At 44.0% G+C, this 14,622-nt stretch overlaps 1 protein-coding gene across 4 annotated transcripts in view; it reads right to left on the bottom strand.

Annotated features, from left to right (window-relative positions):
- The window catches only part of SH3PXD2A (SH3 and PX domains 2A), a 234,843-nt gene that overhangs the window by 48,185 nt on the left and 172,036 nt on the right, over positions 1-14,622 (bottom strand). For all 4 annotated transcript variants that reach the window (XM_057379494.1, XM_057379484.1, XM_057379501.1 and 1 more), the window contains one exon: positions 11,855-11,986. In XM_057379494.1, coding sequence (XP_057235477.1) covers positions 11,855-11,986 — 132 coding nt within the window. The remainder of the gene's footprint in view (positions 1-11,854; positions 11,987-14,622) is intronic.

The raw sequence follows: 14,622 nt of genomic DNA, 5'->3' as shown, positions 1-14,622 counted from the left end.
GCAGAGGATTTAGCTTTCACAAAAAAAGCATTAATCACATTAGGGTCTCGAGAGAAGGTGTAAGAGATCAGTGGAAAGGAACTAGAAAGGCAGAAGAATAAAGGATACCCAGGAAGGAAGTCACTAATCTCCACCTGCATTCAGTTACTCTCCTTTCAGATCTTCCCTCYTGTGCACACTTAATTTTGCACCAAATTTACCTGTCCATTAGGCAGTCCATTCAGGAGTCTGCCTAAACAAGACTTAAAGAAGAAATAGAGGAAGGATTATATGATTTGAGAATATGGGTAAGAATTACTAGTTTAGGCAAGTTGCAGCTGTATCAGATGGTTTTTCCTGATATATCAAGGACCTGGCACTGTTTGTTTACAGAAGCCACAGTAGCTCCTTTGCTAAGGTACAGGCGAGTTTGGCYCAGCCACTATTTCAATTCCTGTCACTGTAGTGTCTCCAAGACACAGCTGCCAAGGGCAAGTGCATGTGCAAACACTCACCCTCTGCTGTGTCTGCACATAATCGGAGGAAAAAAGGCCCTGGTGCAACTCACATGCACCATGCAAGGAGGTCTCAACACTCATTATAAAGGATAACTACATCTCATCTGTAATGGAATTTTCTCTGAAACAACCAGCCTTTTCCCTCACATGTCTCTACACAACAATTCCCAGTATCCAGAGCCAAATTTAAACCAGTGTCAGCAGGGATCTTGCAAGACATCCCAAGAACCATTCAGATCCTGAGATCCCACACTCACATTCCGCAGACAATGTCCTTCTTGTGGGATGTTGGTTTCTGTTTAGGATTGTTTGCCAGGGAGGCTCTGGGGTGGCACAGGGAAAGCAACACCCTTTTATGCAGCTGACTCTGAAACCTGGACCGTTCTGTGAAAGAGATACTTAACTTCCCAGCTCTCAGTTAAGGGGAGAGGTTCACACACCAACCCCAGAAACTCACTTCTTATTTTAAAACCAACAGGCTAACAGTCCAGGAAGTCTATAGTCAGCTCTAAAAATAAAAAGACATCTGGAATGACCAAGTGTGTAATTTAACTTGTAGCTGGTACAGGCACCAGTGATGCTTGCTGTGTTCAGCGAAAGGAGCAGAAGAGGCATTTGCTACAGGACTCAGTCATCCCATTTGTCTGGCAATGAAAACAGCATCCTATTTCTGGCCATTCTACTTTTATTCAAGGACCTTTTGGTCACAGAAGGTCTACTTGAAGCAAGCAATAATTGATTGCATTGCCAATACAACTGCATTCCTGTTTCATTTGAAACAAAGTGATGCCCCACTGAATGTGCAACTTTCAGGTGAAGTCACATGTATCAAGATACAAAAAACTAAAGCTGCCAACAAATGTAGTGAGGAGAAGCCAGCCAGTAAAACAGAGCTCCAAGAGAGCCCATCTCATCTGCTGCCTTTTTTAGAACTGCTTTGGTTAATCCAGCCATRAGCCAACATCTTTTTACCAGAAAAATAATTAAATTCTCCATTAAGAATGCCAGAAAGTCTGATGTCCCAGCCTGAGGGGGTGGATGGGAAGAGCCAACATGCACCCCTCTGTCAAGCCACCCTTCAAATCTCACTGTATTATCAAACTCCTAAGCAGGGCAATTACCCCTATAGGTTTTGCTAAATCTGAAGATGGACAAGAAACTGGTTGGTGGTGAAACTGAACTCTTTTTAACAAGAAAACCAAAAGCATGGAGTTGTTGCTGGTCGTAACTGAAACACGTCTGCTAATGATTACAGCTTCCATTTTGCTGCCAAAGTATTATTGGAACTGCTTATTTTCTGTGCAGCTAGGGAAAAAAAATCTCTTCCATCCTTTATTAATCTTGTCCTCATCTGACACAACAAAAATGCACCATCAGTCTTTTGCTTACTTTGAAAAACAGGCCTGAAAGTCCCTACAAGAGCCAAAGTTTTTGTGTATAATTACTGTCTTGATTAACTAGAACAAAGGGCAGAAAATGTCAGTCATTATGCATTAAATTTAGTATTTTGGGGGCTTAAAGACATTTCATCGACCTGCTTTCTTAAAAAAAACCAAAACTTTGATATACCAAAAAACTATGAAATAATTTGAAATAAATTTCTTTTTGTTGGCTGTTTTTTTAAAGGCAGTCACATCCAAAGAAATGTAGCTCACAGGGTAACTACTGGACTTATTGGAAGGCCTCAGCAATATACTTGTATCTTCTTGGCCCCAGGTAGTTTCTTGCAGCAGTGCTGAGCTGGTGACCTATTTGGCTGATATAGGAAACTCAATCAYTAGAAAGTTTATGCATTCTAATATGAAAAGCAGATTTTCCCTGGAAACGTTTTCTTGGGGCAGGTTTCAGGGTCCTCAAACTGGCAGCGACTGCATAAACAGAGGAGGTAATGAGTAAAGGCTCCAACTGGGGATGCTATGTACATTTTTTTCCTTTTCAGCCTGCCATCCTGGACTCCAAAGAGGGTATGCAGGAGAAATGGGGAATTTAACTACCTGCCTGAGCATAAAGTCTCAGCAGAAGAAGATTAAATGAGAAGGGAAGGAGGAAGAAACTTGCAGGCACCTGGCAATTTCAGAATTGAAGTTTTCAGAAACCTGGTAGACATCCTACTCTTCAGGAGCACCTGGATGTGTTGTATGTCAAAGGTAGCAAAACTTCTGCCAKTGCTTCTCCACTGTGACCGATGTGCGCAGTTTGCCTGGCGCTGGAGTGCCTTTATCCACAACTGAATCCTCAAGTCTGTGGTTTCAGTGGTCACATCCCACCCTGTCCCCAGCAGACACACTGACAGGGCAGTCTCAGAAATCCTGGAATGGATTTCATACCCACAGCTAGCAAACATGAAGTCCAGATGGGCTAGTTCCCTCTGCTGCTCCTAGAGGGGGTCTGAGGGGTCTCAGAACCTTTGCACATGGAGAAATCAAAACAGATTCACATACATGAGGAACAGTCTTTGCAAGGGCTGACATTGATTTTTTTCTCCCTTTTGAAGTACACTTCTTGTGGTTTGAAGACAAGAAAAGTCTCCTCACATGCTGAYCTGGCAACCATGTGGGACCTCTTTCAGTCCTGCCTCCTGTGTGAAGGCTTGGCCCCAGCAAGTGGGCTTGCTCTGCTGGTACTTGTGAGGCAGGGGAGTTCCTCTTTTTGCGCTCTAACTCCCATTTMTTGAGAAGTTAGAGAAATGTAGATGTTCTCTAATCTACAGTTAGAGAGGAGACCTAACTATAATTAAATGGGCAGCATTTTGTTCTACATCAAGACAGGTAGAGGGAAGTTGAAAAGGGAACCTCTTTACTTCAGTGGGATACTTAGAAGACAGCATGGGAAAAACCTAGCCCTAGAGATGAACTTAATATATTTGCAGACTTCCTATTCACAGCAATCACCRTTCTCCCAAAGTGATTTCTATGAGAAATTTGGAGGTGTGGGAGAGTTGTCCCACAGAGGCATGAYATCAGCTAAAGAAAAGGCAAATGAATGCAAAAGTCAAAGTGGTTGGACTTGAGATGTCTCCACAAAATGGAAAAAAACCCACATGAACTAGCCCTGTCTGAACACCAGATTGCCCAAGATTAAGAAAAACAATGGGAGCAGGACTAGAAAAATTAATATAAACCACATAYTGTAGCCCAAAACATTTGAAAAAATATATTCTAGAGGGACAATTTCAAATTGGAAGTTATTTTATCATGCCTTAATYTGGAGAGATGTTTCTTTAAAACTATTTGAAAGCAAACACTACATAAAAGGGATTTGATAAGTAGCATTAAAGAGGAGAATGTTAGAGGAACATGACCCCATGACATCTTTTTGTGTCCCTATTCCTTGTTAATCATTCTTTTACATCTATAGGGGAAAGAAATCAGGCAGTGTTGCTTGGAAAACAGCAATTAATTTCTTACTACACTAAAAACTTCAATTATGAACCCAAGGGAACACCAGTACTAGTTCACTTTTGCAAGTATAAATGCACTGAAGGTCACTTTGGTATGACATTGAACTGCTCCCAATTCAAGTGGGCCCAAATAACACAAGCCACAGTCAGCAACTCCATTCCAACAGGCAAAGCAGCAGAGTCAAGAAAGCCTGAAGGTGTCCCAGGAAAGCTTCAGCAGAACAAGGCACTGCAAAGGGCAGAGTTTTAGCARACAGCCATATTTCAAGTGTTGTTAATGAGCTTGTCATCAGGGAGGCAGAGCAAATGCCAGCTGCAATTCAAATCTGGGCAAAGGAAAACCAAGCAAGCTTGTCTTTGMAATGCAGAAGAGCTTCCCAGAAGAGATGGAAATGTCACAGCAAAATTAAAGGGACACTCTCCCCTTGTCTCAGGGTTGGAATGAATAGTAGCAGCAGAAAAGCAGGAACCCACCTTAATCCCTTTTCAGAGTCACAAAACAACAGGCATTTCAGAGGTGGCAGTGGAGAACACCCTCATTTTCCACAGTGATAGAGGACAACTACAAAATAAATGGAGTAATAAYAACCCTGCTTTGGTTCCAACACAGAGAATCACCTTCCAAGCTCTTAAACAGCAACAAACGTCAACTGCCATGTAAGTTACAAAGTGGGGCAGAGGAAAATTTAGACATCACAAGATAGCAACATAAATATGACAAAACATTCATAATTTAAGCATTTTGTTTTATGCAGTAAAATCTCGAGCTCAGCTGAGATGTTGKTGTGGTGATGCTTAAGCAATAGGCAGGTCTAGGAACTTCCCCCCTGATTATTCCAACCTGTGTACAGGGCAGCCTTGAATGAGGCTCAGAGGTAACCACTGCAGAAATGTTGTGGCATGATTCCTTTCTAGGCACAGTAAATGCAAGCTACATTGTGGAAAACCAAATGAGAGCTTCAGTCATGCCAACACATTTGGATTRGTGAAAGTAAAACAKCCAGAAAAACAAAGCAGCTACCATCCTCCTAATTCTTGAAGAGGCACAGAGTTAAAAATTCAACTAGAYTAGGAAGAAGGCAAGAAAAAAGGASTTCAGAAAATAGCTTGCAAAACAACCACCAGAGAGGTCAGGGTAGGCTGTTAGGGGCTGYTTCCAGCTTACTACATCTGCTAAAGGCATTAGACAGTGTCACCCCACCCTTGGGCTCCCAAGGGCAAGAGCAGAGGAGGGAGAGCTCCTCCTCATCTCCTGCTGACCCGGCTGTTTCTGGTGTGAGTGTAAATTCTCCCCATCCATTCAACATTTTGCAAACAGGCCACTGGAAGAGGGAGTGCCTGTTTGCAGGGTTGGTCAGGCACTGTATTCCCAGAAAGGAGCGGATTTCCAGAAGAACTTGGCTAGGGCAGATCATCACATCCAGTTTCACCTCTGTGCTCTAAGYTTGCCCCAGGCTTCCCCTGGAGCCAGCACAGAACCTGGATTAGTGTAAATATCCCTCCTACCAATACTCCATTTCCATTGACTACTTTAGAACAAGGCACCCAGGCTCTCTCCAGACAGCGGTTTCCATGAGAGCAAAAGTTTAAAATAAAACCCACCATTTGCAACCAGATGCATCAACAGGATACTGTGCTTATGCTGCTGCAAAACAAAGCAAGAGAACAACCAGCCTTGATCACTGCCTCCAAAAAGCCTGAAGACAAAGGCACTGCTGCAGTGACACAAGCAAGTGCCACTGAGCATCCTTACTCTCAACACAGACAGCTCTGAACCTCTGCCTGCCCAGAGAAGCATTTCTCCAGCCCCGAGCTGCAAGCATTTAAAGGAGAAAAGCATCTCTCCTTTGCCAGCATTGTCCCTATTTGGAGAGAAAACTTCTACAAACACTGTTTTTTGTGACATTAAACAACTTTCCAGTAACTCCTAGCCAGAAATTCCAAATCACCCACCCTGCCTCCTCAGATGGCCTGTGTTTGTCTGCATTAGTCCGAAGGCTGGGCAGAAACTGCAGCAGGACAGGAACTGATTCATAAGTGGATTGAGTATCCTCTGCTGCTGGAGTGGTGCCAGAAAGGCAGGACACATGGCAAGGCAGCACAGCATTCAGAGCTGACACTGCAGGCTACAGATCTCTGGTTTAGAAGAAGGGCTTGGGGTGGTCCTTCCTCAAACTTGGCTCTCCTTGCCAGAGACTTACAAACACTGTTGCGTACAGAAGCAGCTGGACAAGCTGTCCCAGGTTTTTAGTGGTGGCCACCCACCTAAACCTGTCCTCTGGGATAAAGCCAGCAGTCCTAGAGGAAAGGTGTTCACCCTACATAAGTGTTTGTTTCTTCTCCAGCTCAAGGACTGGCCAAGAGAAGGGGTTGCTGTATAAGGGAGTATTTGCTTTTTATATCATGACCTTGCTCTCTTGCAAGGTTTAAAATTCAAATACACAGCCACACTGGRAAGAAATGGAAATGCAGAGAACTGAAGTAGTTTCTCAGAGCAAACAGCAGGGCAAGGCTGGRCTGGGTGTGCAAACAGAAATCAAGTCCTGCTTCATATCTAATGAACTACAGACTCTTGAAATACTTTGTAAARAAAAAAAAAAAAAGCACTCTAAAGAAACCCAACACGCACAATTGCACCTGAAATAAAACATAATGATGGTAATTACTGCATCTGGCAGCACGTCTGACTGGTGCATGCAAAGCTACTGRCAATTTACAAGAAAACCGGGAAACTGCACTTGCAACTTGGTGTAGAGCTACAGCCACATCTGACACCTAGAAAGCTGCTAGATTGCCACTTATCTGTTAGAATAAACAGAATTGTACTGGGTTTTGGTCAGCATTTGCAAGATCATACTAATATTCAGACATTTGCTAGTGCACASACTCCCCTCCATGTGTAAAAGGGAGGATCATGAGGACAAGGAGCTAGAAAAAGAGGTAGAGCAGCAAAACCCAGATGCAAGATAGAAATAGTGACCTTCACAAAACTCAAAACATTAAGCCCCACCAGCACTAAAGAAAGGGGACCAAGAATCAATGCCACTTGGAAAGACAGGCATGGCAGAGAGGATGTAAAGATGAAAAATTGGTCCAAGAGTTTCAAGAAACCATGCTTCTCTATTTCTACCTAGAACACTTTAAGGGTGCACCTTTAGCCAAGATGCAGTAGTTAACTATGAAAGTAATCCTGGCCCTATCTGGTACCAAAGAAACCCACATATTTAATCCAGGAAAGCAACACCTTCAAATAAAGAGTGCTGTGCTCCCCATGAAGAGCCAGAAACTTAATTCAAAAAGTCCCCAATCCAAGAAGAGGGAACTTCCAGTAGGGAAGGCAGTGCATCCCCARGAATTGAGAGCTGTGGCCTGTGTCTCTCTCTGAGGACACGACTGCAGCCAGTGTGCAGCACAAGTGAAACCAAATGGTGTGCAGAGGACATTGCCAGGTAAACACTCATCTCCTGACACTGTGTGGACACCCAGCAAGTCCCAAGACTCTAAGCCAGGACTCCCAGATGARCAGAGACCTTCTTTATGGACACTTCAATGCCCACATCTCAGACACAGAGGAGCAGCCTCCCTTCCCAGAGATTCCTTTGGGTCCCGATAAGGTTACACAAACCACAATAGCCTTGTTTTACGTATTGCATGTACTGTAACATTGCAAATTGGTGTGCAGTTATGTAATTGCAGAGGAAATGGCTACAGTCCTGCTCAGCCCAGCTGAAAACGCCATCCCAYAACGCCTCCACCACAGGCACAGCTYCYRGGGGCTGCAAGGAAAGAGCTCCCATCCTGCCTGCAAGCAGAGCAGCAGCAGCAGAGGTGCTCAGGAGTGTGCTCATACTTCACTGTCAGGTTTTCCATTGCAAACACTGCCGACACAGTTTATAGCCTGACCATTTCAAGCCACATCCACACAAAACTTGGCAGAGAGGGAGCTGCTCTGGCCCAGTCCCTCCCCCTTCCACCTTAAAGAAATCTGACAGATTCCTGCTTTAAAGTCACAACATTTCTGCAGCAGAAATACATTTTTAAGTCATTCCATGAGGCTTTTTTTGGTTAAGGTTTAAAAGAAGCCCATGCAGTCGGCAGACAGGACTTACGTCAACTATTCACATAGTTATTCTGAAACAGCTCAGCAATGTTTAGATAGTGTTGGACAGAGCAGGTTGATTACACCATGCCTTTAAACAAATCACAGTCACTTCTAGCAAGAAACACAAGCCCTGTACCTACAGCCTGTTACTTGACAACATCTGTAGAGATTATAAGCCTCCTTTTGTCTCCTGATGCTTTTGTGAGCATTGCTATATGCAGATTTGACTCCCCAGCTAAGGAAAAAAGAAAGAGATAAATAGTCATTCAGACACAACAGGCACACCCTGGGCATTCTGCTCTTATGAAAAGAATCAAGGTCTGAAGGACAGTTTTTGTTGAGCCAAGATAGGTGTTTGCTGCAAAAACCAAATGCTGAAGCCTGGGAGCTGTTACATTAACAGCTTGTTATAACTTGTTCAGAAGTACAACAGCTTTACTTCAGTCTAGCAAGGTTTGCTTCCAKGGTAATTGCAGCAGTGACCAGGTTATAGTGACCCAAAGGCTTCACAACTGACATTAAGGGTTTTGGAAATTATTCACCACATATGCTACACTGACCTTGGCCTTAAGTCATAATACTGGACAGAAGTTTCATCTTCAAATGATGTMCAASTAGTAACTTTCACTAGCACAATAATGAAGACAACTCATCCAACTCTTTCAGTGAAATTCAGATGAGACAAGGCCTTACCAAATGGGCTTGTACATATCTGCCTGTGAGACACCTTAAAAACCATCTCTTATAAGAGAAAAGTAACACTGAATAATACCATACAGTAACTGTGACACTTATTTAGGATGAAGCTAAAGTTGCTTGATGAAAACCAAGTAAAACTTCAATACATCAAATAACAGATGTTTTYCCCGCTTCTACTTCTGCCCTATACACTGGTCTTTGAACAAGCACATCCTTTCARGATAGCACACAATTTGGAGGCAAACATCAGAAAAGATGGAACTCTAGCTCAGGCTTTAGAAGTGTAAAGAAGAAAACATGTCAGCAGGACATGAAAGATGCACCATTATTTGTAACTTGGTTTTGAGGCTCTTTGTGTAAAAAAACCAGGGAAATTTGACCAGTAAAGAGAAGGTGTTTCYTCCCTATGAAAGCCATGCAAYAAAGCCAAGCTAAAGTTTTTTCTASTCCAGAAAACAAAAGAACCATTTAAGTGTCCTTGGCATCAGCAGGCAGCCTTATTCAGGCAAGGTTTTAAAATGAAACAGTCATCTGTGCCTCCACATATCTGACCCTCTTAAAGCACAGCTACAGAAACACCCACAGCAGACTTATGATATACTATATACACGTCTGTACACACAAGGAAGTTTGAGATAAGGGCCCAGCAGCACATCCASCACACACTGTCCAGTCTGACAGGACTCCTCAGCAGTCAGCTAACAAGCTTTCCAGCCACTCTTCCTTCCTTTCATTGAAGAGGCTRTCCCTGCTGCAGGTGACAGCCATAACACCTTGCATCACCTTTGTCTGGATTTAGAATGAGCCTGATTTGTACATCACAGGTATAACTTCTCAAAATTTACAAGCCAATGTAATCACACAGTCAAATGAATTATTACACATGTACATAGCCCAATAACCTTATTTTCTTGAAATTTATATCTCCATGTTGTTAGAGGTCATAACCACGACTCCTAGGTTGGCTTGCTTACACTACACAGATACGCAAATTCAAACTGTAATTCATGAGTTTTTAAAGTTCACACTTGAGAAACTTTTGCTAGTTTCATTACATGCCATCCACAGGTTCAGCTGTTGTTCAACAGACAAGAAGACATAGTACTGAAGTCATTCCTGCGGTATCCCTAACTTCGGGGAGAATGAAGAGACTGGAGTCCTGTTCTTGGAATAATTAAACCATGAGTTCCCTACCGTAACAGTTAAAACAGGCATCCAAGCAAGTTATGCTCTCTCCATCACCAATCTGTGACTTATGAGCTTGTTAATTTTTTTTTAAGAATGTAGATATATCTTTATTTTGTACATACATAAATACAAAGAGCAAGACCATAGCATGGAATTCTGGGCTTCACATTTCCTTTCTTGTTTAGATGGACGTTAAGGAATCTGGCAGCCAAGCACCAGAACATGGTTTTAAGAAGTGTAATTCAAGTTCAAGGATGTTCCTTTAGAAGAGTCATATTTCTGGACCCAMTAATTAATTCAAACCCTGACATTCTCCATTTCTATCTCCACATACCATGTGGCTCAATACAATGTGGTCTGAACTGTGCAAGGCAGAGAGGCCACACTAAAAGAAAACACAAAGGAACTATAACTGGAATTCAGACACTTTTTGTATTATTTACCAGCGCAATTAATTCCCTTGGCTCCATAAACCATTATCCAAGACAAGGATAACATGAATATGAATATAAGATGCCACAACATAACCAGGCTTGCTCTGATGGCAGTGACACCACCACTGACAATGAGAAGCCCCAGGCTTGGAAGGGAGTCTGCTTGTCCACTAGCCCAGACACAGTTCAAGAAGCGATAGCATTTTYCCCCCTTCAGTCATAACCATTGCTTTAAAGTGGGGCAGATGAGCATTTTGGTTTCTGTTAGTTTTGCAGAGATACAGCCAGTACCCAGGAGATGGTACTTCTGTTCATACTAGCCAATGCAGTTCCACACACAATCCTTTGGAACACCATGCTAAATCACTAGCCAAAAAATGACTATCACTTTGAGCCAAACAAACATGAGGCTCTCAGATAGAAGAGAAATTACAACTCCATTAAAAGAAGGGGGAAAAATATAATGCACGGTCATCTTTGTGGATAACCTGTCTCAAAGCTCTGGAATCTGAATTTGAATCTCAGGGTGCTAAAATCTCCCCAAGCTCTGGTGTGCCCAGCATGCTCCAGAGCCTGCCAGTGGCRAGAGCCCTGCGTGTGGAGGTACCACAATGTGAGCCTTGGCTTGAACAGATCCAAACGTCAGCAGCAACTCTGGATGAGGACACACAAGTCACGAGTGGGCTGGAAACCAGTCCTGGACAAGAGCTCTGGATTAATACCCATGGAGTGCTGGAGAGGAGGAGGGGGAGCTGCTGAAGACAGGCGGTTATTCAAACCAGCTGCCAAGCCACTCCAACCACTCACACGTACACAGTCTCYTGCATGTGTTCTGCCCAACTCAAAGCTACCAGACATCCAAAAGTTAAAGTATACAAAAGACATCTATACAAAAAAACTTTGCCAAAAATCTCATTTTCCAAGTGCAAGCTGGTTATTCCATGGATGGCAGAAGAAGGGGATTTCATCTTGCTTTTACATGACAGCCTCTGCCTCTTTGCCTTAAAATTCCCCAATTAACACTTCTGCAAGAAGTTTTGAAACTGTGCATGGCCACGTATTTATCTACGCAAGTTCTCTCCCCTYCCTACCGAGCTCTGGACCACGGGCTAAGCTGTCAAGCCAAGTTTCATCCCAAGTAATTTTTAAACACTCATCCTATAAATCCTCTGCACAGGGAGTTAGTAATGGAAATACTGACAGAAACTTGAAGAGACAGCAGGGCAACTATAGCAGCRTACTATACATCAGCTTCATTAGCTGCAGATCCTTCTCTCCTTCACCTTCATTTTCCATTAGTGTACCTTGGCTAATTAACACACAAAACCTATGAAACATTCTTACAGTAGAAGGCAACATTTGGCCCCCRGCCCGAATCAACACTGAGAAACTTCAACATCCTCTGCCAGACATAGTAACTGTACCAGATGGAGAAAACGCACAGCTAACAAGTAGTGATGAGGAAACCGAAAGCAGAGGAACAAATGCAAAAATCGGACCACTGGAAGAGAGAAAAGCAGCAAATACAACTTACCACTTTCATTTTTCTCTATGACATCCACGACCTCTCCAGCCTGGAGGCTGATCTCAGAGTTCTCCTGCTTCTCATAGTTGGACACCACCACATATTGCTCCAGGATCATGGGTTCAGAGCTAGCATCAGCACCTGGGGAAGGGAAAAAGCAAGCCGTAAGCCAGCTTCCAGCCATGGCTCCTTGAGAGCGACCTCCGTCCATCCGATTCACAACAGGCCAACTTGTCACCAGAGCCAAGCGAATCAGCAAACAACCTTGGCTCGCAGCATTTTCCCAAATGGCTGGCCATATAGAAACAGCCTCCTCTGGCCCACAACCCAGCAGCACAGAGGGACATTGGAGAGAAGAAGAAGAAAAAAGGGGAGGAAAAAAAAATACAAAAAGGAGCCAAAAAAGTGAATTAGTTGCACAGTTTCATGATGGATTCTGAAAATAAACCTCTTCCCAACATGGTTTCCACAATCCTTGCTCCCATTCAGAGAGAAAAATCCTGGGCAGAAGCAGTATAAATCCACAGCTGAGCCATCCCCCCAGTAAACCCAAAGAAAAAACAGCTCTCCCCTTGGCGGCTCAGCTCCTTCTCCACTCTAAAGGCTTGAGCTGAAAGTCAAGAGGGGGCTGTAGATGCCAATCATATTCGTCTGCACTGCAGCCCTTAAATAGAAACACATGAGCGGGACTGAAAGAGAGGGAGGTGGGGTGGAGGGAGCGAGGGGAGGGCGGGGAGGAGTGTTTACTTGAAACAGAAGAAGAAAAAAAAAGTTATAGCGCCAGATCCCTGCTCAAACACGGCCGCCCCCCCGCCGGCTCCGCAGTTCCGCGTTCCCCCGGCAGCGCARCCCCGGCGGGACGGGCTCGGCTCCCCCTGTCCAGTCCATCGCCTCGCCGGAGCCCTCGGAGCCAGCCCCAGTTGTTTGGTTTCTCTTCGGACCAAGGGCTTGCGGCTGTCAGAGCCATTTATGAATGAGAGCAGGCGCTCACGCGAGCAGGGGCCACGAAAGGTGCAAAGTAACCGCTCTCCTCCCTTCCCCCACACTACTGGGGTTTCTTTCCTTTTTCCCCCTTATTTAAGAAAAAAAAAAATCTGACTTTTTCACCCCCAAACCGAAATCATGCATTTCGAGGTGGAGCCACGAGGCAGGCACAGCACAGTGCCAGATGTGGAGGGAGCCCTTGGGCTGCTGCATCTCGGCTCTGCAGTGCAGCACAAACAGTGCAGACGGGGCCTCTGAGCTTCCAAAGCCAGGCACAGACCGACTGTGCTCGGCCTAGAAACTGCCTTGAAAAGTCAGAAGAACCTCTAGTTTTAGGTCTTTACTTTGTAACAGGCAACATGCCCGAATGCAAAATTATTTTATGGGTTTTCTCAATTACAGCAGTTTGGGACACGAGCATTATTATACATTTTGCATATTACAAAGCAGTTCCTGTTGCTCTGGATTAAGACGTGGATGGAAAGGGAAGACAGAGGCAGATATATAACTTGCTGAATGTCCCCTTTTATTCAACAGGGACAGAATCAGAAGCAGAATCCAGGTCTCCTGAAATTTCTGATGATAAATTGGCTGCAAGAAATGGGAAGGAAGCAGCATGGTCTGCAACTGTCCACCAGAAAAGTCAAGGGACTGACAGCAAGCACAGGATGCTGGGCGCTGTATGTCCCAACTCAGCATGTTCATATGTGTTTGGGCTGGAGATGCAAAGTGATTTTACAGACAAGTAATTAGCATCCCTGCCAAGAAAGAAGTAAAGAATGCAGCAGCCATTAAAACAGCATCCTGTGAAATGAAAATCCTAGAAAAAAAAAGCAATTAATTCAACTGTTTCCTGAAAGGAAACACTATCAGAATGCCTCCCCTCGGACCAGATTTAAGAAGTCCAAAAAATTAGAAGGCTTCCTTGCTCCCTAAGCATGCCTCTGCCTCTCCTCAAGTTACACAAGTTAATTTTCTTTAAAGAGGAGTCATCTCCTCTAGAAGTTTGTGTTTAAGAGATTTAGCTTTTCTATAGGTAGTTGAACCACAGCCAGTAGCAGGARTAGGAGAAGACCATGAACTGACAACATGAAAATTTATAACAGAGATTTTCACCATAGCTATCCATTCCAAATAAGTATAATTTTTCTCTTCATGATCAATCAACTTAACTTGCGCACTCTGGTTTAAACCAGTGCTAGCTGGGCTACCTGGAGCACAATGAGATGCTTTCCCCTGTTTCACACTGTTTCACACACAGTCTTTTCTCCAGTCCAGAATCCAGCAGCATTATAATCTTCCTTCAACCTACTTAGGCAAGTAACACAACTCCTACTTTGTTTTAATCTTCAGACAAATACAAGTTTTTTTAACGAGAATCAAAAGCTGTCATGGACTTATGTCCATACATGTGCACCAGCACAGAATTCAGAGTGTAGAAAAGGCAAGAGGGACCAAACAGAGGCAAGGGGAGCAGGGGACATGCAAGGAGCTAACTGCTAAACCAGCAACCCAAATGCCTTCTTTCCTCCAATCTACTAGGCAGTCTTCATGGAACTGGAGTAAGGAAAAAAAAATCCAAAACACTRCATTGGCTTGGTGGCAGGAGCAGTGTTCATGTGACACATGTGTCCCTGCTGGGAACAAGGAGATCACCAGGCTGGAGCACAAGCTGGCAAACACCCCACTGGCAGCCACTGAGGCCAAGCCAGGGACCTTGTGCCAGGGGAATGCCCTTGCCAGGAAACATGGAGAATCAGCACTTCAAATCCACCGCCACAACTCTGCCTCAA

The sequence above is a fragment of the Malurus melanocephalus genome, unplaced genomic scaffold (genome assembly GCF_030028575.1).
Source record: "Malurus melanocephalus ecotype Western Australia unplaced genomic scaffold, MMel_1.1 scaffold_12, whole genome shotgun sequence".
Taxonomy (NCBI): domain Eukaryota; kingdom Metazoa; phylum Chordata; class Aves; order Passeriformes; family Maluridae; genus Malurus; species Malurus melanocephalus.
The sequence above is the reverse complement of the archived record's forward strand: the minus strand, read 5'-3'. Positions and strand labels throughout refer to the sequence as shown.